Here is a 27,934-nt window from a genome sequence, read left to right as displayed (position 1 = left end):
GGGGAGAGGAGTGCGCCGGACCTATGAGGCAGCGGCGTAGGGGCGGCGGGAGCGCGAGAGCGCTGGGGCTGGAGGGACTTGTCCCCGCAGAGGGGAGAGCGCGGGGGCAGGCCCGGGGCACGGCCAGCGGGGGCGGGGCCTCCCGGGAGCTCACCTTTTAGGACTGCGGGCTGGGGCCTGTGGTCTGGGAAGTCTAACCGGTGCGAGAGGAGTCTTGGCTGCTTGGAGGCTGTGCGGTGAGTGCTGCCATCCGCCCTTCCCGCAGCGGCTCCGTCAACCCTGGGCCCGCTCCCTTCGTCCTCCCAAGCCCTGCGCCTGCCCCGGCACCCTGCCCGGGCTTGCAGCTGCTCCGGGGAGGAGGACGTTGGGCACGGTCCTTCCGGCGGATCCTTTGTTATCGCACCGAGACGGGTGCGAGAACGTGCACTGAAGCCTGCTTAGCGAGAGACCCAAGGCGGGTGGAGGACACCAGGGGATGTGGAGGCCGGGGAACGGAGATCCGGCTGTTGATGCGGAGCCCAGAGGACTGGAGGATCGAGAGGCCGGTCCGGGAGCGTCGAGGCCGGGTTGCAGGAGAGTCTGGATCCGGGGGTGGGAATAGGGGGTTGGAGCCGGAGCCGAAGGCAGCGGGGTGCTTGGGAAGTGAGGGTGGCCAGGACCTTGGGCTGACGTTTGGATCGGGAAGAGTGGAAAAAACGGTGCCCCGAGAGGGCTGGAGGCGAGCCTGGTGCTGCTTGAGAGGCGCGGACTGATCCTCCTGTTACTGGAAGAGGGTTTGGTCTCTGCTGCTTTCTCTGTCTCGGGCCTAGATTTTTTTGGGGTTGACTGTGTGACTCAGTTTTCCAGAGAAGTAAATTTCAGGCATTGAATTCCACTTCCTTTTCAGACCTGCAGGCATCCTTAAATCCTTGCAGTTCTTCCCTGTGATTAAGTATCTGTTGCCAAAGTCACCTAGGAGCCGCTTTGAGATCCCCTCAGGGTGTGCCTTTCTCACACTTGTCACTCCTGAAGTCAGTGGGTCTGTTCTCAAGCCATGCAGAAGCTGCCTCTGTCCCTGTACTCAGTAAGTGGCTTCCAAGCCAAAAAACCAGCCTTCTCAGCTACCTCTCCCTGTTCCTTCCCCAGTTAGCCATCAAGCCACCTGGACCTCCTAAATACCCGTGAGCTCTGTCCACTTCCCTCCATTTTTGAGAACCACCCTAGGCTCTCACCTAGCTACAGCATTCCTCATCGGCCTGCATACTTCCAGACCCTTCCCCCTGCCCTCCATTCCATTCTTCACAGCACCAGCTGAGTGATCTTTATAAAATAGAATTCTAGAAGGCTGTTCCTTTGCCCATAGGACAAACCCAATCCCTTGACAAGGCTAACAAAGCCAAGCATAGGTTGGCGCCTTGGTCCCCTCCCCATCTTATCTTTCGTTATACCACCATTTCACTTACTGAACAGCCAGACTGATCTTCATACCCATTCTCTGCCTGGAACACTCTGCATGCCCTCTCTCCTTTCATTACATCACATTTGCTTGAGGAACTCCTGGGTTTCTGTTCTCATTAAGTTCTTCAAGGTTAAGTTTTCTATGATGAGTTCCTTTTGCATCCTGCATTTCATAAAAAGCAAATGGCATATCCTTTGCAGTTGCTTGTTTACTTCCCTACTATCTTCCCTACTAGTCTGTAAGCAAATTCCATGAGGGACTATGTTTATCTTGTTACCTTGTTCCTTACTGTTTTTCCCCATATATTGGGTCTGGCACAAGTAATGCCCATACTACAGCATTATGCTTTTTAATAATTATGCTCTATCTGAAAAAAATAAACCTACTTTAGGTTTACTTAGCAAATTATAATTAAAAGATGTGAATTAGAAAGAAATGGCAGAAGTGAAATGCGGAGTTGCTATGACAATGTGAATGTGCAAGATAGTAACAGGTGCTAAGCAAAGTGGTTAGACCAATCTGTATCAAAATGTGCTCAGCCACTTTGTGTTGGAGTTAGATGATCTCCAAGAATGAAATGTAAAGCTTAAGTCATCCCTGTCACAACCTGATGTTGGAGCTTTGGTTTTGCCTTGCTCTTTTGCAAAAGAAGGCTTTGAAAGTTAGAATGTGTTTTAATGAACAATTTATTGGAGTGTGGCAATAAAACCTGTTCACAGTAAACAACAACAACAACAACAACATTGTACCTAATTAAATCAGATTTGCTTTTGCTCTCTTTAAAAGAGGCCTTAACTTCCTGCCATTTTAAGAGACTGACATGTTATCTTGATACAGGCAATTACAATGTTTCTTTACTGTTTTGCTTTCAAAGCCAATTTAACACAATCTACTGCTTCATCCCCCTTAAAAAGCAGTCTATTTTCATGTATGGCTTTAAAACAGTTTTGGTGCCTACTATTAGATCTTTAAACTCTGCCTCAAATATGGGAAGCACTGGTGTTTGAGTCCCGAAAAAGAGGTGGGAATTTTTAGACTGTTAGATAATGTTTTGTCCACATGTAACATATGTAATGGAGGGGAACAGGTACTTTGTTGTCAGACCACTCAAGGCCAAGTCCCAAGGGTGCCACTGACCAGCTCATTCATAAATTAAGCATAAATCATATATACACCTCATAGGGTTGTTGTGAGGATAAAATGGGATGTCTGTTGACTATGCTTTGTAACTATATGATGTTATTTCTCTGCCTATTTCATTCTTGCCTGCAAATTGCTTATAGAGCTTTTGAATTAGGGTAGAGTAAGATAAAATTCTCTGATCCCTACTGAGCACTGTGTGGCATCTGCCTTGTGGAGCCACTTTTGAATAAGGGAGTACAGGTGTGAGTCCCACACAGGGATAGGATCCATGGCTCTAACCATCACTCCGGGCACTCAGGTTTACTGCAGTACTCTGCGCACAGTTCGGTAAATCATTACAGCGCAAATGACAAATGAATAAATACTGACTCAGACTTTTCCCAGTTTCAAACCTTCTCTGGCAGGCGGAATTTCTTTAATCAGGTGGTTGTAAACCAGAATCTCCTTCTACAGAGGAGTGGTTCTGAGCGGGAGGGAGGAGACCCTGTAGGTTATCTGTAGTTTTTATAAATGGCATCCAAGATCCTTCATTCTACATTTATTTTATACAAAATATGGCTTTGGACAGTGGGGAACAATTTCAGCCTGTCTTTCTGGTCCTGGGGCCCTTCCAGAGAAAAGGAAAGAATGGTTTGATCTGTTTGTACAGCACCACGGAACTTAGTTCAGTTTACTCTGTATTTCATTTTACTTGCTGCTCAGTGTGTTTTCACCTTAATTACAAAGTAGATATTAAGAGATTGACTACCAGGTCCAACGGCAATATCCAATTTGGTGATTCTTCTAATTCCCCGGAGAAATTCAGAGACCAGATGGGAAAGAATTTCAATAACACCTCTAGTACATTACAGCTGAAATCTGTTCTTATCCAAACTATTGTGAAAAGGCTGTTCTTTCTGTTTCACTTGCTGAATCTGGATATGTGACTGCTTTCAAGATTTTGTCCTAATAGGTCATAAATACAATCCTGATGTTTTTCAAGCTCTTTGGCAAAAGTATAGCCTTCCCAGAAGTCATGATGGAAAGGCTTCACCTTTACTTTACAGGCATATAGAAAATGCCTTAATAACATAAAACCAGATGTTTTGCTTTTAGAAGTAAATTACCCAGTGGCATAAAAAACACTGTAAGTGTCATTCCTATTTTGTTCATTAATTAGAGTAAGTGCACTTTATACTATTTCAGTGTCTCTGCTGTCAGTTTCTGTCATGTTATTTGTGCTCTCTGTCTCATCTTAATTAGAGCGTCTAGGTTATGGATTTTAGTTTCCTTTATTGAAAGTAGAGAGAGTATTACCCCTCCTATAAGGTAGTAAGTCATGTTGAGGAGTGGGACTCTGCCCTCTCAAGGCAGACAAATCCTGGTTTGAGTCCTGGCTCTGCCACGTAAGTTACTTAACTGCTGTGAGCCTCAGTCAGCTGAACTGTAAAATGGGGATCATTATGTCTCAGACCATCATTGGAAGGACTAGCCAGAAACACATAAGTAAATAATAAATGCATACCTAAGTAAGTAAAAGTACGTTTTGGCTCAGAGTCTAGCCCATGAGCCAGCATCAAGAGGAACTATTGTTACAGGACACTTGTATACAACCCTCAAATCACATATGACATTTTGATTCTTTGGCCTTTTTTTTGGCTATGTGTTCTGGTAAATCTTTACTCATAATTTTTTTTTTTTTAGATAGATTCATGGAGATGATTCATAAGTGAGCAGTATTCATTCTGATGTCACATTTGGAGATTTCAAACCGTTTTGAGACCAGGCTTTATCCTTTACTTCAGTTTCCTATTAGGACAGGCCCTAGGAACAGCCTACTGCTGGGGGACAGGTTAGTGGAGTAGGAATCTGGCAAACTGTTGATACTAATTTAATATCTTATTTTGAAATCTCTACCATAGGCACGCTTTTAAACTAGTCATTTTTAATAACAGGGTTTTGTGGGCTTTTTCATTTTTAACACTTTATAACTTCATATAGAAATTTCAGTTTTAGAAATTAATTTTCATTCTGCTGCCTTCACTGTAGATCATCTATTCTGCTCTACTGGATTATTGCAATATACAATGGTCCCTTTAGTTGGCTAACTAGAATATAAATAGGAAAACATTACAACTTTTCACTTGTTTAGGAAAACAGCATGAAATGTTTAAATATCTATTTTAGAGTGACAGTACATTTATACTGACAACCTTCTTTTAGTTTTTGAAGATTTGTTTGTAGCAGCTTTAGTGGCAAGTGTTAAAGGGGTCTAGGAACTAGAGAAGTGAGTCTAAGACCCAAGTTCAAATTGCCATCTAATGCCCGTTGGTCTATTAAAATTTCTCCAGGATCTAATGTATGTTCAGAAATGTACTTTATAATCAGCAGCATCCTGAATTGATTGAAAGAATTATATACATCAATACAGTAAGAAACAATTAGTGTTGAGTTCATTGCTGTGCTAGGATATATTTTTTAAACCCTTTTGGTATGTTTTCCCATTTATGTTTTGTCAAATGAAAATGTTCTAAGAACATAAACTCCTGTTATCTCTTAGAGCGTTAACTATTTCCCTTGAGGTATATTTTTTTTATTCTTCTAAGATGAGATCACCATCCCCAGAATAATTTGTATTCAGCCTGGCATTAGCTAATGGAGGTGAGGTAATGCTAAGTGTGACACGTTAGTAAGTTGCAAGAACCAAAGCTCTTCTCCCAAGAGTGTGTATGTGGTGTTTTCATGTGGAAAAAGCAGATGGTGACAAGGAAAGAGCAAATGTGCACATGTCTGATGCAATGAGGATTTTATTTACCATTATATAAATTTGTGATACTATATGAAGGTCAGTTGATACTGTTACAATATATATGGTTCAGATATTGATAAAGAAAGCAATGAAACGTTATAGTATGTGTTCCTGAGAAATCTTTATCAAATTGTATAAGACACTGTTTCAAATCCCATTCCAAAGAACTCCGATTTTTTCCTTTCAGCCACCAACTACCTTACTGAAACAAAATCGTTCATCTCATGCCTAATATCAGATATCATCAAATTACAATCACTTTTATGAGGCTTGATCTATATGAAAACTTTCTTAACTGTTAAAAATGATTTGGTTAAAGTTCAATAAATACATGAACAGGAAGTGACTACTTAAAAGTCACCTATTATTTAGATGAAATCTTAACATTGATATGAGCCAAGAAGCCAAATATTTTAAAACTCTGGAAAGCAGATCACTATTTAAATTTAAACTTTTTTTTATTATTCAGTTAGCCAACATATAGTACATCATTAGTTTTTGATGTAGTGTTCAACGATTCATTAGTTGCATATAACACCCAGTACGCGTCACCAAAAAAAAAAAAAAAAAATTAAACTATCTATAAGGATAAAGTAGTTTCATCCCATAGCTTTATTGTTGGCAAGACATAAAAGGTTGTTAGAAGTTAGTATTTCAGTCTAAGAATCATGACACTGTTTACAGAAGTGTTTGACAAGAGATCTTAAAGGCCTCAGTCATGTGGGAACCCATCAGGGGGTCCTCAACACCCTACATTTGGAAAACCCATTCCCAGGGCCAATTTGAGGCAAACCTGGGCCAGAAAGGACACTGGTGGGAGCTCCAGGTTCAGCTTTAGAAATTTCTATTTTTATTAAGTCTTCTTTCCAACTCTGTTTTCACCCCAGATTTACTACAGACTTTATGGTCTTGAAACATAGATAGTATTATTTTCTTATGGATTGTAATATAATAACAGTAAATCACTTATTATGTATTTGCCTGTGGTTTGAGAATTGCTAGCCACTCTAAATATTCTCCCCATTCATCAAATTAACCACAACTTTGTTTTTCAACCACAGGTGGATAATTAATTTGCATTATAGTCTGCCCAGTTAGAATTGACATGCGTGGGGCAATTTGGTCTCTATATTTATGGTTCAAGAACGTTTGAGGTTTCTTGTACCTGATCTATGTTTGTTGTACGCGTGAAACAGAAAGAGAACGAAAAAGAGGGAGCTAGGACATGGTGCGGAGCAGCCAAGGAAAGATTGCTACTTTCATAGCAGTAGCAGTAGCGTTCCCCTGTTTTTATCACTCGTGAAACAGGGCTGAGAGTTGAAATTGACCACACAGTCCTGGTTGATGCAATCTGTCCTTGCTGATAGATATTATTTTATAAGATAATCTTTGTTACTATTTTCTAAATTTAAAAACAATACAGGTGTTGTAGAAAATATAGGGAAATATCAAGGAGTAAATAAGTTGCCAGTAATCCACCACCCAGAGACAGCCACTGTTAAAAGATAGGTTAATATGTAAAGATGCTGGATAATTACTTTGGATCTTTTTCTTGTGTTTAATTGAAATTATATTATTTTATACAACTTTATAACCTATTTTTACCTAGCCTTATAAGCATTTCATATATAGTTGATAAGTTCTTTTAAAAAGTTTTACAGCTGTATTAACCAGTGTATGGATATACCGGAACTTAACTACTCTCAATTCCCAACATTCTCCTCTCCCCTCCTTCCCGTTTCCTCCTCTCGCCCAACCCCTGGGGTTATTGTTTTAGGCTGCGTTCTTAGAAGTGTAATTTTACCAGATCAAACTTCTAAGCTCTTATTGAGAGATAGGAGGACATATGAAGAGATATCATTTTCAAGAGAGAATACCAATTTATGCCCCTTCCAGTAGTGTATGAGAATGCCTATCTCCCACACTTCTGCTAGCATTGTGTGTGATTGGTTTTTGGTATTACTTGGTTACAATACATGGGGAAGTACCCACAAAAGTACACCTCAGACGTTTTGGGATTCTTGTCTCATAGTTTATCTTCTAAATATAGAGAAAATAGGAACAATTTTATAAGAAGTACCTCATCCTCCTTCCATCACATTCACCCTCCTTCACCTATTGTGCCCCAATAGTTTGCCCTCCTTCTCCTTATGGGGGGGATGAACCCTCACTTGTTCTTAGCTGAGACTGATGCTTTTCCATATGTGAGCTAGATTCGCAAACCCTTTAATCCCTTCAGGAACTTTCTCTCCTCTTGCCTTATTAATTTCTCACTTTCCATAGATCGTTCTCATCAGCATGAAAGCAAGCTTTCTATGGCCCATCTTTAAAACCAAACAAAGCAAGAAATCTCCACCCCTCGTCCCCCTCCAGCTCCTATTCCATTTCTCCTTTCCCCTGCCCTGCAAAACTGCTTGCTCACTTGTGTTACCTTTACTCATTTTTGTTCTCCCATTTTCTCCCCAACCCACTGCAGCAACATTGATCCTTTTAAACTATAATGTTTGAAAAGTCTAACACTTGGCTGTTGTGTAAATGTAGAATAAATGTGCCAGATATTTTATTTAATTAATAATAGAACCAGTAAGATATTAAGAGCAGTTCAAAGGAGAATTTGAAGAACAAACATAGATGGTTGGGTATAAGGAGATGAATTTGCTAATAGAAGTGGAACTGGTTAATATCCTGCGGGGCAGTGAAAGGTAATTTGGAAGGGTCATTTTTCTATAGGTCGAAAATCAATTGCATCATTAAAAGACAAAATTCATTTTTGTTGCTATAGGCAAGAATCATTAGCATGGCTATCCATTTTCTATGACTTAATTTCCTACGGAGTTGTAAAATAACCTAGTCATTACAAGGACAGATAAAGGGTTGGTATCCAAAATTCATAAGGAGTTTATCAAACTGAATATGCACAAAACAAATAATCCAGTAAAGAAATGGACAGAAGACATGAGTAGACTTTCAGATGGCTAACAGACACATGAAAAGACAGGTGTCTCAACATCAGTCATCAGGGAAATACAAATCAAAACCAAGATAGAGACCACCTCACACCTGTAGAATGGCTAAAATTACAACTCAAGAAACAACAGGTGTTGACAAGGGGAACCGTCTTATACTGTTGGTGGGAATGCAAACTAATGCAGCCACTCAAAAACAGTATGGAGGTTCCTCAAAAGTTAAAAATAGAACTACCCTATGACCCAGCAATTGCACTACTAAGTATTTACCCCAAAGATACAAAAATACTGATTCAGCAGAGCTCCTGCACCCTGATGTTTATAGCAGCATTATCAACAATAGCCAAATTATGGAAAGAGCTCAAATGTCCATCGACTGACGAATGGATAAAGAAGATAGGCCATATATATACATATATATATATATATATATATGTATATATATAGACTAGAATAGTAACCATTAAAAAGAATGAAATCTTGCCATTTGCAATGACATGAATGGAGCTGGAGTGTATTATGCTAAGCGAAATAAGTCAGAAAGACAAATACCATATGATTCCCCTCATATGTGGCATTTAAGAAACAAAACGAGGAAGGGAGGGGGAAAAAAAAGAGAGGCAAACCATAAGAGACTCTTAGCTATAGAGAACAGAAGGGTTGCTGATGGGGAGGTGGGTGGGGGATGGGCTAAATGGGTATGGGTATTAAGGAGGGCACTTGTGATGAGCAGTGGGTGTTGTATGTAAGTGATCGATCACTGACTTCTACTCCTGGTACCAATATTACACTACATGTTAACTAACTAGAATTTAAATAAAAACTTAAAAAAAAAGACTCTATAAAGTCAACTAATCCTCAAGATTCCTCTAGACCACACCCAGCACCATGCTGAAATGATATACAATAATTTATTTTGCCCATTTTGCCCATTTCCAGGTGTTGGACAATTTTTCCTGATAATCCCCACTATACCCATAACCTTCTTGCCAAAGCCAGTGGTCTGTCCTTAACTGACTTCACCTCTTAGCAATATTTAAAGCATGGAGCACTCCTTGAAAGACTTCTGCATGCTTTGGCATACCACATTCATCTGACCCACCCCTACCAACCCCCTCCCAACCCGTTTCAGTCACCTCTCTTAGTCTCGTGCTGGCCTGTAAATACCAGAGTGCCCGTGTATCTCTAGCGCTGATCTCTCCCTGAGTTCCAGACTCTTAACTACCCATATCCGATGATCAACTCTAATCTAAGCCACCATCATCTCTTTCTAGAACTATTCTATAAGGCTTTCCATTGTCCTGTGTGCTTCTCCTCCAATCTTCTACAGTTGATTCTTCACTCCGCAGCCAGAGTGATCTTTTTAAAGCATGCCATCCCCCTCTGCTTGAAACACACCAATGGTTTCTCCTTGCAACAAGAATAAAACCAAAGCTATTCTCCGGCTCCTGAGGGCCCTGTATGATATCACCTTCCCTATTTCATCTCTCTTTATGCCTTCCCTTCTTTTACCATGCACTAGTCAAAGTAGTCTTCTTTCTGTACCATGAATACACCAAACTTTTTCAGGGACTTTGTACTTGTTGGTCCTTCCCGGCAAAGATAGCCTCTATGTCATTTAGATCTCGATGTAAACGTCACCTGAGAGATGTCTTTCCCAGCCACCTTAGCTAAAGTAGCTCATACTCCCAGTCTCCCCATTACTTCACTCTTGTTTTCTTCTCTTCATAGTCCCAGTTAGTGTCAGAAATCTTACTATCATTTGTAATTATTCTTCCTTTCTAGGATGAAAGTTTGAGGGTAAGAACTTTGTCTTGTCTTCCACTCTGTCTTGGTGTCTACAGTGGTACCTGGTACAAAGCATGTGCTCACTAAGTATTTGCTTACTGACTTAAAGATGGTTCATCCCAGTTGTATTCACCATCCTCCCTTGGTTTTCTAGAAAGCCTATAGGAAACAAGATGGTACAAAAGCAAAGAGCCTTCGTTAGAAAGGCAAAACAAAGACTGGCTTTGAGAGAAAGTAAAACACTGCTCTCGACTGTGATTGAAATGGTGACGCTTCCCTTCCTCCATATTCTTGTCTCCATCTTTTCCCACGATAGGCTCGCACAATATTTAGGGAGAAGGCGGGAAAGAACTTAGTTTTGGAGAACAAAAGAGGTCTCCTTAGCTTTGGGCTTGGAAAAGGGTGGGCTTTGGTAGGGATTTTCAGTTTGGGAGAAGATGAAAAAGTAAGTTTAGAGATGGATGGTGGTGATAGTTATGCACCAGTGTAACTATACTTAATGTCACTGAGCTGTACCCTTAAAATAGTTGAGATGGTAGATTTATGTATGTTTTATCACAATTTTTTTTAATTTAAAAATGGGGAGGAAGGCTAGGACTTTCTGTAAAGGCTTTTGTGATTGGGTGAGTCCTATTGATGGGCTTGTATATTCTTTTACGATTTCTGGTCTTAGCATACGAGTCAGGTTAAAGTTGTCTTTCGATTCAAATTTTTGAGATCGCCAGGGCTTCTAGAGGCTGGAGAAAGTCAAGAGTTTTTGGCCTTGTTTTTCTCTTTTTATTTAGGGAGGCAGATTGCCATGGGAAGTACCTTTACTTCTGGAAGGCCAGAGAAGACATGGGAGAACTCCAGAAGACAAGTAGTAAGGAACTGGCTTCTTCAGAGGCAGCAGAGCAGAGTTGGAAGGAGAGGGCCTGAGTCACTTAGCTCTGTGACTGTGGACAAAGTCATTTAATCACGAGAAGTGGGGTTTCCTGACTTTCAGGAGTGTTGGGAAGAGAAAAGATAAGATGCCTAGCACAGTGCCTGCTGTATAAGTGCCAGCTCCTCCAATTGTAAGGACTTGCTCACCATGTCAGGTCCACTGGAATTGTCTGATGGACGAACGAAAGCAGAAACTTTAGTTCTCACTTCCAGGTGACCCTGGCCATTCCATGACCCTAGATGAGAAGTTGGAATTCTCAAGCCCAGTTTCAGAGTAAAGATTATATGGAGGTTTGGAACTTCCTGGTGCTCGATCTCTTGAGAATCTAAAGCATTGTAGCATAGTATTATGTGAGGTATACGATTGTGATGGGAAGTTTCTGGGTTTTGTTTTGACTGTGCTGAGTTGGAAGGCTGAGTTCTTAGCAATGAATGACCTGATCTGTTGCAAGAGAAACAAGTTGCAATCTGTATCTTGATCTAGTTGGGAGTGGATAAATGTAAAAATTTATCAAGCTGCATGCTTCTTATCTGTACACTATATGAACTACAAAGCTCACTTAAAAAAGAGAGAGAGAAAGAAATGGACTACATTACACACACTTTTAGAAAGGATTATTGCTTCTAGGTTTGACTCACCAAAAGCTTTAACAAGAGAGGTGAAGCTGGGCGAGGAGTGGTAATGCCAATTGAAAATGTCATATAAAGCATTAATTTGGAGAAATAATCATTGGAATAATTAATATAATGCGTGGTCTCCTCATGACGGAGTAACTTCTGTCTTCTTTATATTCCAGTTAGAAGTATCCATGGAGAACACTGAACACTCAGTGGATGCAAAATCCATTAAAAATTCAGAAATGTGAGTATTTCTAATGCTATCCTTTATAATCAGGGAAAGATGTGTATGTAATACAGCAAACTTTAAGGAATGGGGGAGCAGAAAGGGCTTTCAAACCAGAGAGAACCAGCTGACTTCTTACCTCAACAGCTGAGTGGCTTTTGCACACCGTAAACTTATCCTCCCTGAACCTTGTCTTTAAAAACAAACTTTCACGAAACTGTGGGGAGGATGGAGGGAAAGAAGAGGTGTAGCGCCTGACCCACAGTCAGAATCTCCAGCCTGGAAGCAGAAGGACGCTACAGAAGAGGCAGAACTCGCAAGTCTGGATGCTTCTGTGCCTTCCTAAATCCGTCTGCAGGATGAGAGCTTTTGTGTTTGCAGGAGATTTTTGGCTTTCTGTCTATTTATGAGTTGTTGTTGTTGTTGTTGTTGTTTCTTAACATTTTATTTATTTCTTTGCCAGAGAGAGAGAGCACAGCAGGGGGAGCAGCAGGCTCCCTGCTGAGCAAGGATCCTGATGTGGGACTCGATCCCAGAACCCTGGGATCATGGCCTGAGCTGAAGGCAGGCGCTTAACCAACTGAGCCACCCAGGCGCCCCTATTTATGAGTTTTAAGGCTAAAATGAAATGCCAGTTCTGAGTCTGGGGAAGAATTGACTGATTTTACATGATCTTGTACCCTTTGTTTTTCTGTCTTCCTCTTTGCAGTACTTCGCTTAATAAAGCTTCCCCTAACCAGATGATGGAGAAAGGAAAAAGATAAAATGCAAACACCCTGGGCGCCTGGGTGGCTCAGTTGGTTGGGCGGCTGCCTTTGGCTCAGGTCATGATCCTGGAGTCCCGGGATCGAGTCCCGCATCGGGCTTCCTGCTCGGCAGGGAGTCTGCTTCTCCCTCTGACCCTCTTCCCTTTCGTGCTCTCTATCTCTCATTCTCTCTCTCAAATAAATAAATAAATAAATAAATGCAAACACCCTTCATGTAATTCATGTCATTATCCAGTTGGGATCTCTTGTGGAGCTTTCAATTCTAAAGAAAGTTTCTTCTGAGACCCAGTATTATTATTTTGGACAAAAATAGTAGTTATTATTTAGTGATCTTCGTACTAAACAAAAGTATTACAGAACAATTAACAGGTTACCAATAAAGGTTTAGCAGTGTCTGTTTAGGTAAGGAGATTTTAGAAACTAAACTTTTGAAATACAATCTCTTTTAGGATGTTTGGGGTCTTATTTTCTTTAAACCTTTTAAGTGATTTATAAATTTTCCTACCTTTTCATATCATACAGAATATCATTTAATAGCAAATTGCATGGGAGCCCAAAACAGATTTAGGTCTGTTTTTATCCGATGATAAGTTATCTTCGCGTCCCTCGGCTTTTTGAGTCTCTGCTGTGCATCAGGCATGTAGTATCCTATTGCTATCTATGATCTGTATGATCTTCAACAAGTCACTGAGTATTAATACTTTCTGAGTATTAATTTTCTCACCCATAAAACACGGGGATCTTCACTTTAGTTAATGTAATCGTTTCTGACGTTGACTGCTTTAATTTACTATTTTAATTTTTTTCCAAAAATGTTTTTAGAATTGTATGTAATGTGAAACATACTCAGGTTAAATGCGTGAGGACGTGGACTTTACGTTTTGATGTTTGGCTGTTCCTAGACCTGGTATGTCCCGATCTCTGGCCTAGATCGGGGGTCAGGCTTGCAGTCTATTTTGGTCAAGTTTTATTGGAACACAGTCACACACATTCCTTTACATGTTGTCTTGGGCTACTTTCACCAGCAGAATGGAGTAGCTGCTTCAACAGAGCCTCAAATATTTAATGTGTGGCTCTCTTGAAAAAAAGTTTTTTGACCCTGGTCTAGCTAACAGAGGTTTTTGGATAAGTGACCTTCAGACAAGTATTTCCATTTCTTTATAGCAGTAATTCTATGTATTAACTCTTAATTTGTTCAGCTTGTAGTGTTTAAGGAACAATTTAGGAATTGTGAAAAATACCGTGCTTTGAGTCCTATCTGCATTTTGTCGGTTTCCTCTCATTTCCAGGGTAATTTTTAAGATCTTACTCTTACCTTGAGAGATAAATATCTCACAAGTTATAAGAAATTTAAGAATTTTAAACTATAAAATGTATTTGGTGAGATTGTGTAAAAATTTAGAGGAAAACTTAAAATGTGGAGAGCAAAAGCCTGAACTCTGAAGTCCGACAGGTATGACACAGTGTCTGCATAACCCTCAGCACTGAGCCTCACCGCACTCATTTCCACATCTGTGAAATGGTTTCTCACGAAATTTAAATCAGGAAAGGCCTGTAGCACACAGCCTGACCTTCATTCAACAAATGTGCACTGTTCTTACGTGTTATAAAAGTTGTATTAATGTAAACAGCGGCATCGGTCATTTCTGCCTTTGTAAACTGTTGTTTGATTTCCAAACAGAAAGACCTTACATGGAAGCAAATCAGTGGACTCTGGAATGTCCTTGGACAACAGTTATAAAATGGATTATCCTGAAATGGGTTTATGTATAATAATTAATAATAAGAACTTTCATAGAAGTACTGGTATGTATCCTAATGTAATTTTTAGCCCTCTTCAAATATTGTACCATTTACGTTTGGTATAATATGAAAAATGGAACTGATGTTATTAGTTAGTAAACAATAACACAGAATAGCCACAGAGTATAGATAGAGCTGGACCCTACACATCCTCCATCACAACTCTCGATCTTCTACCCATCATCAAAATTTCTCCCTCTTCCAACAGCTACCTCCCATCTGTATGTTGGCTCTTCTGCCCCGACTTCTGTGTAACCCTTGCTTCTTTATCCTTCTGCTCCCTCTTTCATTCTAATAGAAGGAGCACAACAAATAAGGAGTAGTATTTTTTTCTTTCCAAGAACTGTGCAAGGCACCTCATTGGTATTATCTCATTTAATTTTTACAACAACTCTGAAAAGTAACCGCTATTGGATGCTGAAAGGTTAAAATTCTGACACAGAGTTCACACAGGTCATTTAGTAGCAGAGCTGGGGCTTGGCCTTGGTGTGTCTGACCACCCGCCACCCCCAGTCTGAGCTCTGAATCCACCTCCTGCACTGCTTCACTTCTTTGTATCTTCATTCGCTCTACTGACTTTTTCCTTTTCCCCCACAAAAATGACAGAACCCCATCTTAAAGAGACCTTTCTTTTACCCTGCTTCCTCTTAAGCTTTGATCTGATTTTTGTCTCCTCCTAAATTTTGAAAACATGTGCTTTAAGCTTGCCATCTTCACTTCTTTCCATCCCTCTTGAATCTGTTTTCTGTTTTCTACCTCTGCCTCTACTGAAACTGCTCTCTTAGGTTCACCGTGGCCTGATCACCAAATCTCCCTTCTCATTCTCTATACTGGGTGTGACTTGAATCTACTAATATGGTTCAGACTTTTTTTTTAGAGAATATAAACAATAGAATCCCTTACAATCCCAAAAAGTTAATTAATATCTTGATGTGTTACTTGATTCTTTTTCCTGACAGTTTCTTTCATTCGTAATATGTAAGCAATAATTTATCCTGCTTGTTCCATTTAATGTAATATAAGCATTTTTCACTTTGCTATATAATTTTCAGATCTTTTAATGATTACATAATATTCCATTTGCTTGATTTGCATAATTTACCATATGAGTGGACATTTGGGTTATTTCTCCATTATTTTTATATTGATGCTGTGATAATTCTTTGAATTGACATATTGGTCACATTACTAGACTTAATTTTTAATTAAAGAAATTAGAAGCAGCAGATCCAACTTAGGAGGCCATCTACTGGGCTGGTGGTAAAAATGGCCAGAAGAATCCAGGTTGCACTGGAACGATAAGTAGAGCTTGGTGTTAGACTAGTTAGAAGGAAAGAGTAATTGGAAAAATGGGTGTCTGATTCTGAATGAGAGCCTTTGTATTGCTTTTGGCTGTAAGCTGAGATGCCACCTTCAGCCATCAGATACTCTGCATCACATTGCTGGTTATGATGCCCACTTCCTGTAGAATTTTACATTGTGGAACCTATTCTTTAACAACCATAACAACAAAATACTTAACCCAGGAGTCTGGCTTTAGCATTTGAGTGAGCGCTTCCTCTGCTTTGAAATGTGAAGGTCAGGTCCTCACAGTGATCTCCTGACAGTCTCGTGTTTTCTATTCTACTATTAAATGGCTCACAACCCAGGACTGGAATTCACTCACCTTGTCACATAGCTGCATGGTGTCCTCAGACTCTCCGAAGTCAAAACTTTGATAGGCTTATTTTAATTTTATAAACATTACCTATGGCCATAATAGAAATTTCAGAAACTACAGATTAGCAAAAGAAAAAAACATTAAAATCACTCATAGTCACACTATTCAGAGATGCTCTGTCAACGATATTTTTTAGGCACAGACATTGAGTCTTTTTTCCCATTCATACATGTTAATAATTTACTCAGATCTAAGGTGTGTCCTCCCTAACACTTTAGCCTTTTTAGATCTGAGTGCATTGTCTAGTCAGTCTGTACGTTTATGTGGAGGGTACCAGAAAAGAGGGACAAGAGCTCGGGACCCCTGGGTACCAGCCAAACGCTAGCCTTATTACTTTCAACAAGTTCCTGAACTTCTCTGTGCTCCCTGTCCCACATCCGTACAAGTGAAGTTGGTCACAATCACTGTCTCACTGGTGTTTGGAAGGTTGAAGAAACTACTCATAGCAGGATGCCTGGTGAACAGTATTAATGTGGTAGTGATTTGTGGGCGGAGGGGAGGCTTCTGAAAACATTATTAAAGGCGTAACGGATCTGAAAATTGTTGGGAACTTAAAAAAAATACACTTCCTCGATGTGTGTGAGATGTGTGTATTGTTATATATACCATTTTTTCTTAAGCGAAAGTAGGATCCTGTTGTTTTATAGTTTTTTTAATACAGTGACCATTTCCCATGGCAAAATTTTGTCTACAGAAATTTTTTTTAAGATTTATTTATTGGGGCGCCTGGGTGGCTCAGTTGGTTAAGGGACTGCCTTCGGCTCAGGTCATGATCCTGGAGTCCCGGGATCGAGTCCCGCATCGGGCTCCCTGCTCGGCAGGGCGTCTGCTTCTCCCTCTGACCCTCTTCCCTCTCGTGCTCTCTATCTCTCATTCTCTCTCTCTCAAATAGGTAAATAAAATCTTAAAAAAAAGATTTATTTATTTATTTGAGAGACAGAGAGTGAGTGAGCAGGGGGAGGGGCAGAAGGAGAGAGAGAATCCCAAGTAGACCCTGAGCTAAGCTTGGAGCCCAATGCAGGGCTCAATCCCACAACCCTGAGATCATGACCAGAGCCAATATCAAGAGTCAGACACTCAACCAACTGAACCACCCAGGCACCCCATGTCTACAGAAATGTTAATGGCAACACAGTATTCCATTATGTAAATGAATCATAATTTATATAACCAGACTTTTCTCATTAAGCATTTCAGTTGTGTTTTTCACTATCTAAGCAGCTGTGAAAGATATCTTTATGACCATAACACTGATACAGTTTACGTTATGAAGTGTCTTATATGCTAAGAAACTAAAGAGACTTTGTGTTACCATGATGAAAGTCATTGAATTTTCTTAGCAGTTGAAAAGAAGAATTTATTGTGGATTGTGTGACTTGCTGAATAGTTTATTTCAGAGCGGTTACTTTTCTTTTTTTTATGCAATTATAAGTAATCCTTTCTGTTTTCAAGGAATGACACCTCGATCCGGTACAGATGTAGATGCAGCAAACCTCCGGGAAACATTCACAAACTTGAAATACGAAGTCAGGAATAAAAATGATCTCACATGTGAAGAAATTTTGGAATTAATGGACAGTGGTAAGAAATAATTAATTTTTTTAATTGTCTAATTTATATTATGGTGTAGCTGTAATTACAATAATAAAGCACGAGAACTATGGCACCATACTCTATATAATGCTACATTTTATATACATAAAATAAAAGTTATTCATGCCACCTTCCTAACGTGGCTTGAGGTATGTTGACTGCCCCAAACTGGGTTTCTGTGATCTCTCAGTTCTGTCTTCAAGTTTCTTTGTCTTCCTCCTGTATAGTTTATGCAGGAGATTGATGGGTGAGTGAAGTTGTATTGGTTTTTTGTATGTCTTTTTTCCTTACTTGTAAACATTTTTCCAGTCTCTAAAGAAGATCACAGCAAAAGGAGCAGTTTTGTTTGCGTGCTTCTAAGCCATGGGGATGAAGGAATAATTTTTGGAACAAATGGACCTGTTGACCTGAAAAAATTAACAGGTTTCTTCAGAGGGGATTACTGTCGAAGTCTGACTGGAAAACCCAAACTTTTCATTATTCAGGTAATCTATAGCTAAACAACTTGGTTACTGAGGATTAATCAGGGATTAATTTACTCATTTGTGGATTAGCCAGTGGATTTATTTTTTTCCCCTGAAGCTGCTCAACTACTGTAACTTTTTTATTCATTTAAGCTACCACTTACAAGATAGAGAATAAATGTTCCTTTTAGACTTGTATCAAAAAGATTCCTTATTTTAACATCCATTTTTACACAGCCTTTACATTTCTTAGAAATAACAGGAATGTGTATACACACATACAGTTTTGTTTTTGTTTTTGTTTTTTGTTGTTGCTTGTCCTTTGGTTGGTTGGTTTGTTTTTACACATACAGTTTTTAATAAATTTTTTTTCAAGTAAGCTCCACACCCAGCGTGGAGCCCAGCCCAGGGCTTGAACTCATGACCCTGAGGTCAAGACCTGAGCTGAGATCGAGAGTCGGACATGCAACCGACTGAGCCACCCAGGCGCCCTTAAATGCTTATTTTCTAACTGCTAGGCCTGCCGAGGCACAGAACTGGACTGCGGTATTGAGACAGACAGTGGAGTCGATGATGACATGGCCTGTCAGAAAATACCAGTTGAAGCAGACTTCTTGTATGCCTATTCTACGGCCCCTGGTAAGACAGTTACCAATAATGAACATTACCTGGAGATTCTAGACACAAAGCAAGTGTTCCAAAGGCTGCCAAGATCTTGACATTCATAAACAGCTAACTGGTCTGTATTTTAGGTACCTTAACGACAGAGATATGTCAGAAAGTTGTCTTTAGCAAAGTTTGGCTGGAAAATGTGCAATTATAAGAAAGTGGGAGGATGGGGTAACTGGGTGATGGGTATTAAGGAGGGCACGTGTTATCATGAGCACTGGGTGTTATACGTAGCTAATGAATCGTTGAACACCACATCAAAAACTAATGATGTATTATATGCTAACTGAACATAATTAAAAAAAAATAAGAAAGCATACTTCCACAGTATCCTTCATGAACTTAATGCCAGAGAGGATACTATATTGCAATATAGAGTAATGAATCGTAGTCTTGTGATATGGTACAATATGTGCTATATTGTCATATGCATGGTAATCGGCTAAGAGCTTCGTCTACTTCTTAGAGTAGGATAGAGGTAGGTTTTCCAGGAATTCTTTGGAAGATAGGAAATAATAAAAATAAACCTGAATAGTGTGTGAGAAGGTAAAGTGGAACGAGGGAAAAGAAATAGGTTATTCCACGTTTTTGTGGTTGTGTTATACCTGTCCTCCTATAAATAAGTGTTGATTGATCGTGCAATTTATTTATTATACAACTAATTCAGGGTGTCACAAAGTTTGGAAATAGAGGACAAATGTATTTTTAAAGAATGTTACATTTTTAAATATGCTCAACATGATTTCTTTTTAACCTCAAGACAGTTCCAGGTAAAGTACTTCCAAATTAGAAGCAGTAGATCCAAGAGTTAATCTGAAAAATGTACAACGAATACATTGTGTTCCCTTTTTTGGAGTTTTTGAATACTCTGTAATGTCTTCATCATACTTTACTCGGATGCCTTGTAGACAAGTTTAGGACATGCAAATGTGTGTGCATACACAAGCAAGTGATTGCTTGGATGAATCAATAATCTGATGGCAACGCCATGCTCCTTACAATGGTGCCTCTTTCACATTTGCTTCGGCATCTTGTGCATGTTTCCGTCTTCCTCCCTGTGAGAAGGGAAACCCAGACAAGAAAGCTCACCGTCATTCAGCGGGGAAAGTAGTCCACACTCTTTCCCTTGCCAAAAGCAGAGGTGTATGCACAACACTACCCCCCACCAGCATCATCTCCCCTGAAACGAGAGGTGTTGTTTATTTCCCTTTTTTGTGGCTAGTAATGCTTGTGGAAGTTTGTGCTTGTTTTTACCTTTATGATTATGTAATAATCTATAAAATCAGATACTCATGGTACTTTGGTTGTTATTCTGCCTCATAGGTTACTATTCCTGGCGAAATTCAAAGGACGGATCCTGGTTCATCCAGTCACTTTGTACGATGCTGAAACTATATGCTCACAAGCTTGAATTTATGCACATTCTTACTCGGGTTAACCGAAAGGTAGCCACAGAATTTGAGTCCTTTTCTCTTGATTCTGCTTTTCATGGAAAGAAACAGATTCCGTGTATTGTGTCTATGCTAACAAAAGAACTGTATCTTTATCACTAAAGCTGGATGGTTTTTTGGGTGTTTTTTTTTTTTAAGGTCATATGCCAAGTGAGGAAATGGTTTAACCAATCCTATATTTTCCTCTCATTTAAATCTAATCGAATACTTCACATGGTACTTTAGAACCTGCTACTTTCATAGCAATAGAACTATGAGGCTGCCTCACACTCAGAATCAGGTAGTCGACCTCGAATTTAATTAGGAATAAATAAAAATGGATAGTAGTACAGTCGTTGTGAGAGGAAATGTTTCTAAATTAATGGCCCTGATAATTAGCAAGTTTTAGCGATGCTGTTATGAATTTTTGAGTAATCGTGGAAGAAGTTAAACATTGTAGTTATGAATTAATGATCTTGATATGCTCCTATGTGAGAGTATGTACTCTGGTTTTTGTCACACTGCAGACGTGATGGGGAATAATGTATCCTAGAATGTGGAGCTCCTTGAGCAGGGTCAACATCTTAAAGACCTACCTTGATTTTTAGAATCAGGATTTGGGGATAAGTCAGCTGTATTTTTTGATCATTTATCTGAGCGCATGGTTTTTTGATGTTTGGCCCAAGCATGTCTTTGTTACCAAAAGTCATGTTTAGTATTGAAAAGGAAACTAAATATTTGACCAGAGGAAGTGTGAGCAAATCCCGCTGACTCTTGTTGACTCCTGCGAGGCATTTAGCTAGATGCAGCGTTAACGGAGGGGGCGGCATTAGAAGCTCAGGGTGCTGACGTGCAGCTCATCCAGCAGCTTCCATATCCTATCCTTTGGGCCTGAGCCAGCCTTTTGAGCTTCACATACCAGCAGAGTATGTGCGGAGCTGTCATGTGAACATCTCAAACTGTCGATCACGCTGCTAGCAGTGTGAATTGAAGAAATTCTACAGGAACATCCTAAAATACAACTTACATAATAACCAGTGAAATGCCGCGAAGAAACAGTAAATCAGTCAGCTGGGCACTCCATCGCTAGAAGGTGGTTTGAGCCTGAGCAGAGACACAGGTGGGCAACAGCCTTTGTGATGAGGGCAGAGCCCTAGACCGGCTTTGGAAAAAGCACTGCTAGCTAGTTTTTTCGTACGGACTAGTGTGCTGGGAGGATGACACTCCCCCACCACCAGGGCAGGAATCTAACCAAAGAAAGCGATCATAAAGAATCTAGCAAGAAAGCTAACCAAATCAGAAATTTCTGAGATGGAAGTTTTCCAAAGATGCTAAGAGTCACAACAGAAACCATAGCACGTTTTATGATACCATTTCTAAGCACGTTAAGTTATTTTCTGTTGAAGCGTACGGTCAAAGGTACAAAAAATGGTGGTTATAACGATGTACTGTTCACTGAAAGAAAGGCCCGTGGCACACAGGACCTTGGCAATCAGCAGACTCACCCCTCCTCTGGTGCGTGGGGAAGCGGCCCCCACCAGGAAGGCCAGCCTGCAGGCCTCCTCACTCAGGCAGGCTCTGAGCCCTTGCTGCATCCCGGGGCCTCACGGGTTTTGCAGTCTGACATTTCACGGGAGCTATCTTTTGCTCAAGGAGAGAAACTCACATTTATAAATGACCACTCTTTGTTTCACCTGTGGAACTTTTTCTAAGTAAATGAGGCATGTAATGGTATCCTGAGATGTGTTCCTGTGTGACTGTTTTGTAAACTTTTGTTATGCGTTTTTATTTCGAAATATAAATTTTAACTTAAAATTACCAACATGTTCAAGTTTTTGTTGTTATTCTTGTTCCTGATATCATGCTACTCACTCTAGTTAAAAACAGTTTTAACCAAGAGCTGGGGCCTGATTTGGAAGGACCAAAGAGGATGCAGCAGGACCCTGTAATCAAATATTTTGAGATGATGGCAAATTACTAAATAGGATAAGTAGAGCTCTCTTCTTCCCAGGCCCTGTCATTGGAGCCCTGTTCCTAAGATGACCATGATGCCAGGAAGGATAGCAGGTCTGCAGTCACAGTCCCTAAATATGACCAGGTTTTTGTTTGTTTCCTTGCTTTGCAGAATGGTAACAGAGTATAAAGAATATTGCTGAAGGACAACATTTTCCACCACATACATTTTCAACAGGGCTAATAGAAGGGGAAAAAGAACTCAGGGGACATACATGTCAAACCACTGATGGCCCTGCTGGCCACCTCTGGGGAAGCGTTCCCTTATTTTATGTACTTAGAAAAGGAATTTAACAAAGTGCAAACGTGTGGAGTTTTAAATTCCTTCGAGTGTTTCTATAATGAACATGGAATACTTAGTAAGTCAGAAAACTAAATTAAGGGGCGCCTGGGTGGCTCAGTCGTTAAGCGTCTGCCTTCGGCTCAGGTCATGATCCCAGGGTCCTGGGATCGAGCCCCACATCGGGCTCCCTGCTCCGCGGGAAGCCTGCTTCTCCCTCTCCGACTCCCCCTGCTCGTGTTCTTTCTCTCGCTGTGTCTCTCTGTCAAATAAATAAATAAAATCTTTAAAAAAAATAAATAAAAAGAAAAAGAAAAAAAAAAGAAAACTAAATTAAATGATCCAAACTGGGAATAGGGGATTCCTGTTTCCAAGGAAAAGAGGATGGCATGAATAACTTTTTTAAGGCGCTTTAAAGCTATAGTTCTGTAATGGGTTGAGAAAACCAGCCCGTTCTAATCTCCCTACTATCTAAAGAAGTCTGAGATATTAAAAAGAAAAAAAACCCAACAATTAAGTAGGAAAATGGACCAAGGGCATGAACACAGTTCACAGAAAAGGAAAAGCCAAATGTCCCTAACACTCAGGTAAAGAGCTTAATCTCCATCATGATAAGAGAAAAAGCAAATTAAACTAAGGTATCATCTGTCCTCTATCAGACTGACAGAAGTCCTCGAGTTAGGTATCATTCTGTGGGCAACACAAGGAAATATCTCCTCCCACTAGTTGGATTGCAAGATGGTGTAATTCCCTGTGGAGGAGAATCTGGCACTACTTATCAAATTATATATTCTTTGAAGTAGCAATCTTCATTTTCTTGAAATTCAGACTACCCCTACATCTGTACATGTACAAAATTTTATGCACAATTACTCATCACAACCTTGTTTTCATGGTTTAAAAAAAAATGGCAGCAACCCATCTGTAAAGAAGGCAGGTTAAATACATTGTGATACGTCCACATAATGGAACATGATTTGCTGTAAAAAAGTGAGGAGGAGCCTCCTCAAATGATAGGTAAAGATCTCCCCCGCGTACGATTAAGTAGACAAGGATGAAACAGAACACTATAGATAATATGCTGTATTTTGCATAAAAAGGGAGGAGGGAGATATGAATGCGCATTTGCATAAAGAAACACCAGGAGGATTAAAAGAAGAAGAAGAAGGAGGAGAAACTAACAAAAATGTAAATGGTGAATGGGCACAGGGATGGAAGAGGGAGATTTCACACGTGTTCACTTCTCTAGATGACTTTGACTTTTTGGAACCATGTCAATGTATTACCTGTGTCAACTGAGCAACGAAGCAGAACTGAATCAAACAAACACACTCATTTTGGGTCTCAGAATGGCAATTTGGGAGCACAGATGCAGGTGGCAACCCAAAATTTGACCCACTAGGGAACAGAAGTCAGGGTTTATTAAAGACAAAAGGGAATGCTTGTCTATGTCGTTTGCAAAGAATTCTGGTTGGTGTTGGCAACAGAAAACTAGTCCTGGCTAACCATAATTGCTTGTGAAGGCTATCACTGAGCAAAACCTTCATTCCTATGCCAAATTGCAGGTGCTCCTGCAGAGGCATGGGAATATTTGCTGTTTGGCCCACTGCAAAAGTCCATGGTTCCACCCCGTGAGGAGTGTGCATAAGGCCCACCTTAATGGCCTCCCAGCTCCATTTTAAAACCCATTGATGTAAATGACTCCTTTTTATTGTACCTTTCAAGCCTTCAAAAATGAAATTAAATCAAGGGGAGGTGAAAGGGGCACAAAACTCTCTCAATGACGAGAACACGGATTGTACATGATGAGTACAGAGGGGAGGGGTGGAGAGGGTACCATACATTTCCAAAAGCCGTGTTATGTGATTTTGTTTAGCTCGTTAACTTTCTTCTTTGTGTCAATCTCTGTAGGTATTAATTGAGAAATCATAACATACTTAATATTAGAACTTGAGCCCAAGATAATTCTCAGGGTTTTGTTGTTGAAGGAACAAACTAGAGTATTAGTTTCTTGATTGATTTTTCTTCTCGTTCCATCCTTTTACTTTATAATATGATTATAATTAATTATGACATGGTAAGCAGGCCAACAAATATCCACGAAAGAATTTTCATGCCCAGAATCTCTACCTTTTACTACCCTGATAATGAAAAGACCTAACAAGTACCACATGATTTCACTTGTCTGTGGCATTTAAGAAACAAAACAAAGGAACAGAGGGAGAAAAAAAAGACAAACCGAAAAACAGGCTCTTAACTACAGAGAACAAACTGGTGATTACCAGTGGGGAGGTGGGTGGGGGGGGTGAGGGAAATGGGGGAAGGGGATTAGAGCACACTTAGGATGAGCACTGAGTAATGTATAGACTTCTTGAATCACTATACTGTACACCTGAAGCTAATATAACACTGTATGTTATTAATCCTGGAATTAAAATTTAAAAAAAATAATGACAAGACCTGAAGAACTGAGATGTTTAGGAATCTTCAGAAAAGGCAAGCAACCCCCTCTCAAGAAAATGTTTTTGCCAAATTCAAACTTGGTACAAAAGCTATAAAGGAGCATGCCTGAGCTGAAAAGAGTCCATTGTCTAATCTGCTCTTTATGCTTTGGTTTTATGTGACTTAAATATAAGCTCGGAGACCTGACAGCCCTCCCTTCGAGGGAAGCATGCTTGGCCAGGGTGTTGAACGCTAATTCACTGATTCTACTGAAGAATTTCCAAAAACCCATTTCTGCCTGGCAGGCTGAAGGAGCGTTAAGAGGGCCACTGTGGCTGGAGGAGAGTCAACAAGGGCCGGGGCAGGGGCACGGGGAGGAGATGAGGTCAAGAATGGCCTTACAGGTGCTTTGTTAGAGATGCCACCCAGGGAGAATGCATGTGGGAAGAGAAAGCTCCAACATTTGAACACCCAGGAAAGGAGACAAAGGACCACCCAAGTCAAAGATGGGAAAACCGTATCAGCTGAGAGAGCCACGGGAAGAAACTTCCCAGAGGAAATGTGACAAACTACTGAGAATTCAGAGGGAAAAAAAGATTCTAAATATGCATTGGATTTGTGACGACAGCAGGTTTTAGAGGTGATCCCCACAAAGGGGAATCTGCAAATACTGAGGCAGAATCCAGCTTAGAGTGGATTGATTCATTAGCGGAAAGTAAAGAAACAACAAGTATAAGAAACTTGAGAAGTTGGCTTTGAAGGACAGGGAGAGAAGGGGTAGTTAGAGCAGGAAGTGCATGAGGGTAGATCGAGGCATAATTGTGGGGAAGAGGAAAGGAGACTTTTTTTTTTTTTTTAATGGGGAAAGTGTGAGGCTGGGTGCTAATGAAGCTAGGTGTACAGTTTTTGTGGCAGGAAGTTCCTTTATAATAGCGTCTATATGTTCTATGAAGTAGAAGACAAGGTCTCTGCTCAAAGTTAGGGAAGTGATAGTGGCATCAAGGAAAGTTTGAAACAATCATTGTTAAGAGCGGGAGAGTAAGTTGACCAGAGAAGCTCGGTAAGGTCGCTGGGCAGTGCTGAGGCTCCCCTTGACACTAGCGATTATGAATCAGTCCACAGGGGCACCAGCCTGCCCTGTGGTGTGAGTCGATCTAGTTACACTCAGCTGCTTGCGTACTGGCATGTGTTGGCTTTATCCAACTTTGGGCCTTTGCCCACATTTATAAAAAAAACACAGAGGACTTCAGGATGCTGAAAAATGAGTTACTGAATGGATGAAACATGGAATCTAAGCTGGCTGGAGAGGGAAATGAAAACAGAAGGGAGATACATACAGGGAATAAGAGGAGTGGTCCAGAACCTGATGGTCCTGACAAACTTGAATATCCACTGTACTCCCAGTAACAGACTAAATGATGAGAAATAGTGGTCAGAGAATGGATGGAAGGTGGGGCAAATCTGATCCTGAAAAAGATGTGACTGAATAGAAGGATGGAGAAGCAAGACACAGACCATTTTGGAAATAAGGGCATGGAACTAAGAGGTGACCATGTCGGGTGTGTCCCCATGCACGTGAGCACTGATTTGCTGAAATGAGATTCAATATGAGGGAGTATGGTAATAAGATAATGTGAAAAAATCTAGTTATGTTTACAACTTTTGATTTTATGGCATTAAAAATATCCAACTTTTGTTTTTGCCAAATAAGAACATTTTTTAAGAACACCACCTATTATCACCATTATTCGTTTAAAAAAGATTTTAACTACCCCCTCACCTCCAAATAAAGGACATAACAGATTAAAGGACCAATACTTCCCAAAAAAAGGCGGTGTGCTTATTATATATACACATACACACACATTATACTATCTTCATTTTTCTCAGCTTGCCAGGATCAAACTTCCTGCAGGTTGAAATGGTCCATGTGATACTGTGATTTATAGTAAGCAACAGATGTTTGGTCTTCATCCCTGTTCTGACATAGAGCTCGTAAAAACCCTGGTATTTCCTAAATGATAAGAGAGATAAAAGTGCCCTTTAATTTTTTTTTTAAGATTTTTTATTTTATTTACTTGGCAGAAAAAGACACAGCGAGAGAGGGAACACAAGCAGGGGTAGAGGGAGAGGGAGAAGCAGGCTTCCCTTGGAGCAGGGAGCCCGATGCGGGGCTTGATCCCAGGACCCCGGGATCATGACCTGAGCCCAAGGCAGACGACGCTTAACGACTGAGACACCCAGGTGCCCCTAAAGGTGCCTTTTATGTCAATGAGATGACTTTTGGAAAGCTGGCCAGGTAACCTAAGGACGGGGGCTGGTTGCCAGGGGAACCATGTGATGAGAAGGGTGGAACTTTCAGCTTCCCCCTCCTTGGCCTGACCCCTGGGGAAGGGAGTGGAGCTGCAGGTTGAGTTCAATCACCAGTGGCCAATGATTTAATCAATTATGCCTATGTAATGTAGTCTCCATAAAAACCCACAAGAACTGGGTTCAGAGAGTTTTCAGGCTGGTGAACACATGGAGATGTGGGGAGAATGGTGCACCCAGAGAGCACAGAAGCTCTGTGCCCCTTCCCCATCCCTTGTCCTGTGCATCTCTTCCGTCTGGCTGTTTCTGAGTTATATCCTTTTGTAATAAATAGGTAAGCTAGTAAATAAAATGCTTCTCTGGGTTCTATGAGGCACTCTAGCTAATTAATGGAACCCATTAGAAGGGGATCCCACCAAGGGCACCCCTAAGGGCATCATTGGAACCTCTGATTTATAGACTGTCCTCAGAAGCACAGGTGACCATCTGAACTCACAAGTGGCATCTGGGTGTGTGTGTGTGTGTGTGTGTGTGTGTGTGTGTGTGTGTGTG

At 40.5% G+C, this 27,934-nt stretch overlaps 2 protein-coding genes across 5 annotated transcripts in view; one reads left to right on the top strand and one right to left on the bottom strand.

Annotated features, from left to right (window-relative positions):
* The window catches only part of PRIMPOL (primase and DNA directed polymerase), an 84,562-nt gene that overhangs the window by 48,486 nt on the left and 8,142 nt on the right, over positions 1 to 27,934 (bottom strand). The window contains exon 2 of the mRNA XM_073902300.1: positions 155 to 579. The gene's annotated coding sequence lies outside the window, so the exon portion shown is untranslated. The remainder of the gene's footprint in view (positions 1 to 154; positions 580 to 27,934) is intronic.
* Positions 79 to 22,155, top strand: CASP3 (caspase 3). Of its 4 annotated transcripts, XM_025886159.2 has the most exons (8): positions 87 to 236; positions 4,265 to 4,412; positions 11,845 to 11,909; positions 14,340 to 14,464; positions 17,634 to 17,762; positions 18,084 to 18,259; positions 18,757 to 18,877; positions 20,231 to 22,155. In XM_025886159.2, the coding sequence occupies exons 3-8, from the start codon at positions 11,857 to 11,859 to the stop codon at positions 20,458 to 20,460; spliced, it is 834 nt and encodes a 277-aa protein (XP_025741944.1). In that variant the 5' UTR covers positions 87 to 236; positions 4,265 to 4,412; positions 11,845 to 11,856; the 3' UTR covers positions 20,461 to 22,155. The 4 variants fall into 4 exon arrangements, with proteins under 4 accessions (XP_025741943.1, XP_073758403.1, XP_025741944.1 ...); XM_025886158.2 differs by lacking the exon at positions 4,265 to 4,412 and having other exon boundaries at positions 79 to 236; XM_073902302.1 differs by lacking the exon at positions 4,265 to 4,412 and having other exon boundaries at positions 79 to 236; positions 18,757 to 18,977; positions 20,231 to 20,369.

This window comes from Callorhinus ursinus, unplaced genomic scaffold (assembly GCF_003265705.2).
Source record: "Callorhinus ursinus isolate GAN/ISIS: 27379988/994484 unplaced genomic scaffold, GSC_fseal_2.0 scaffold17, whole genome shotgun sequence".
NCBI lineage: Eukaryota > Metazoa > Chordata > Mammalia > Carnivora > Otariidae > Callorhinus > Callorhinus ursinus.
The sequence above is the reverse complement of the archived record's forward strand: the minus strand, read 5'-3'. Positions and strand labels throughout refer to the sequence as shown.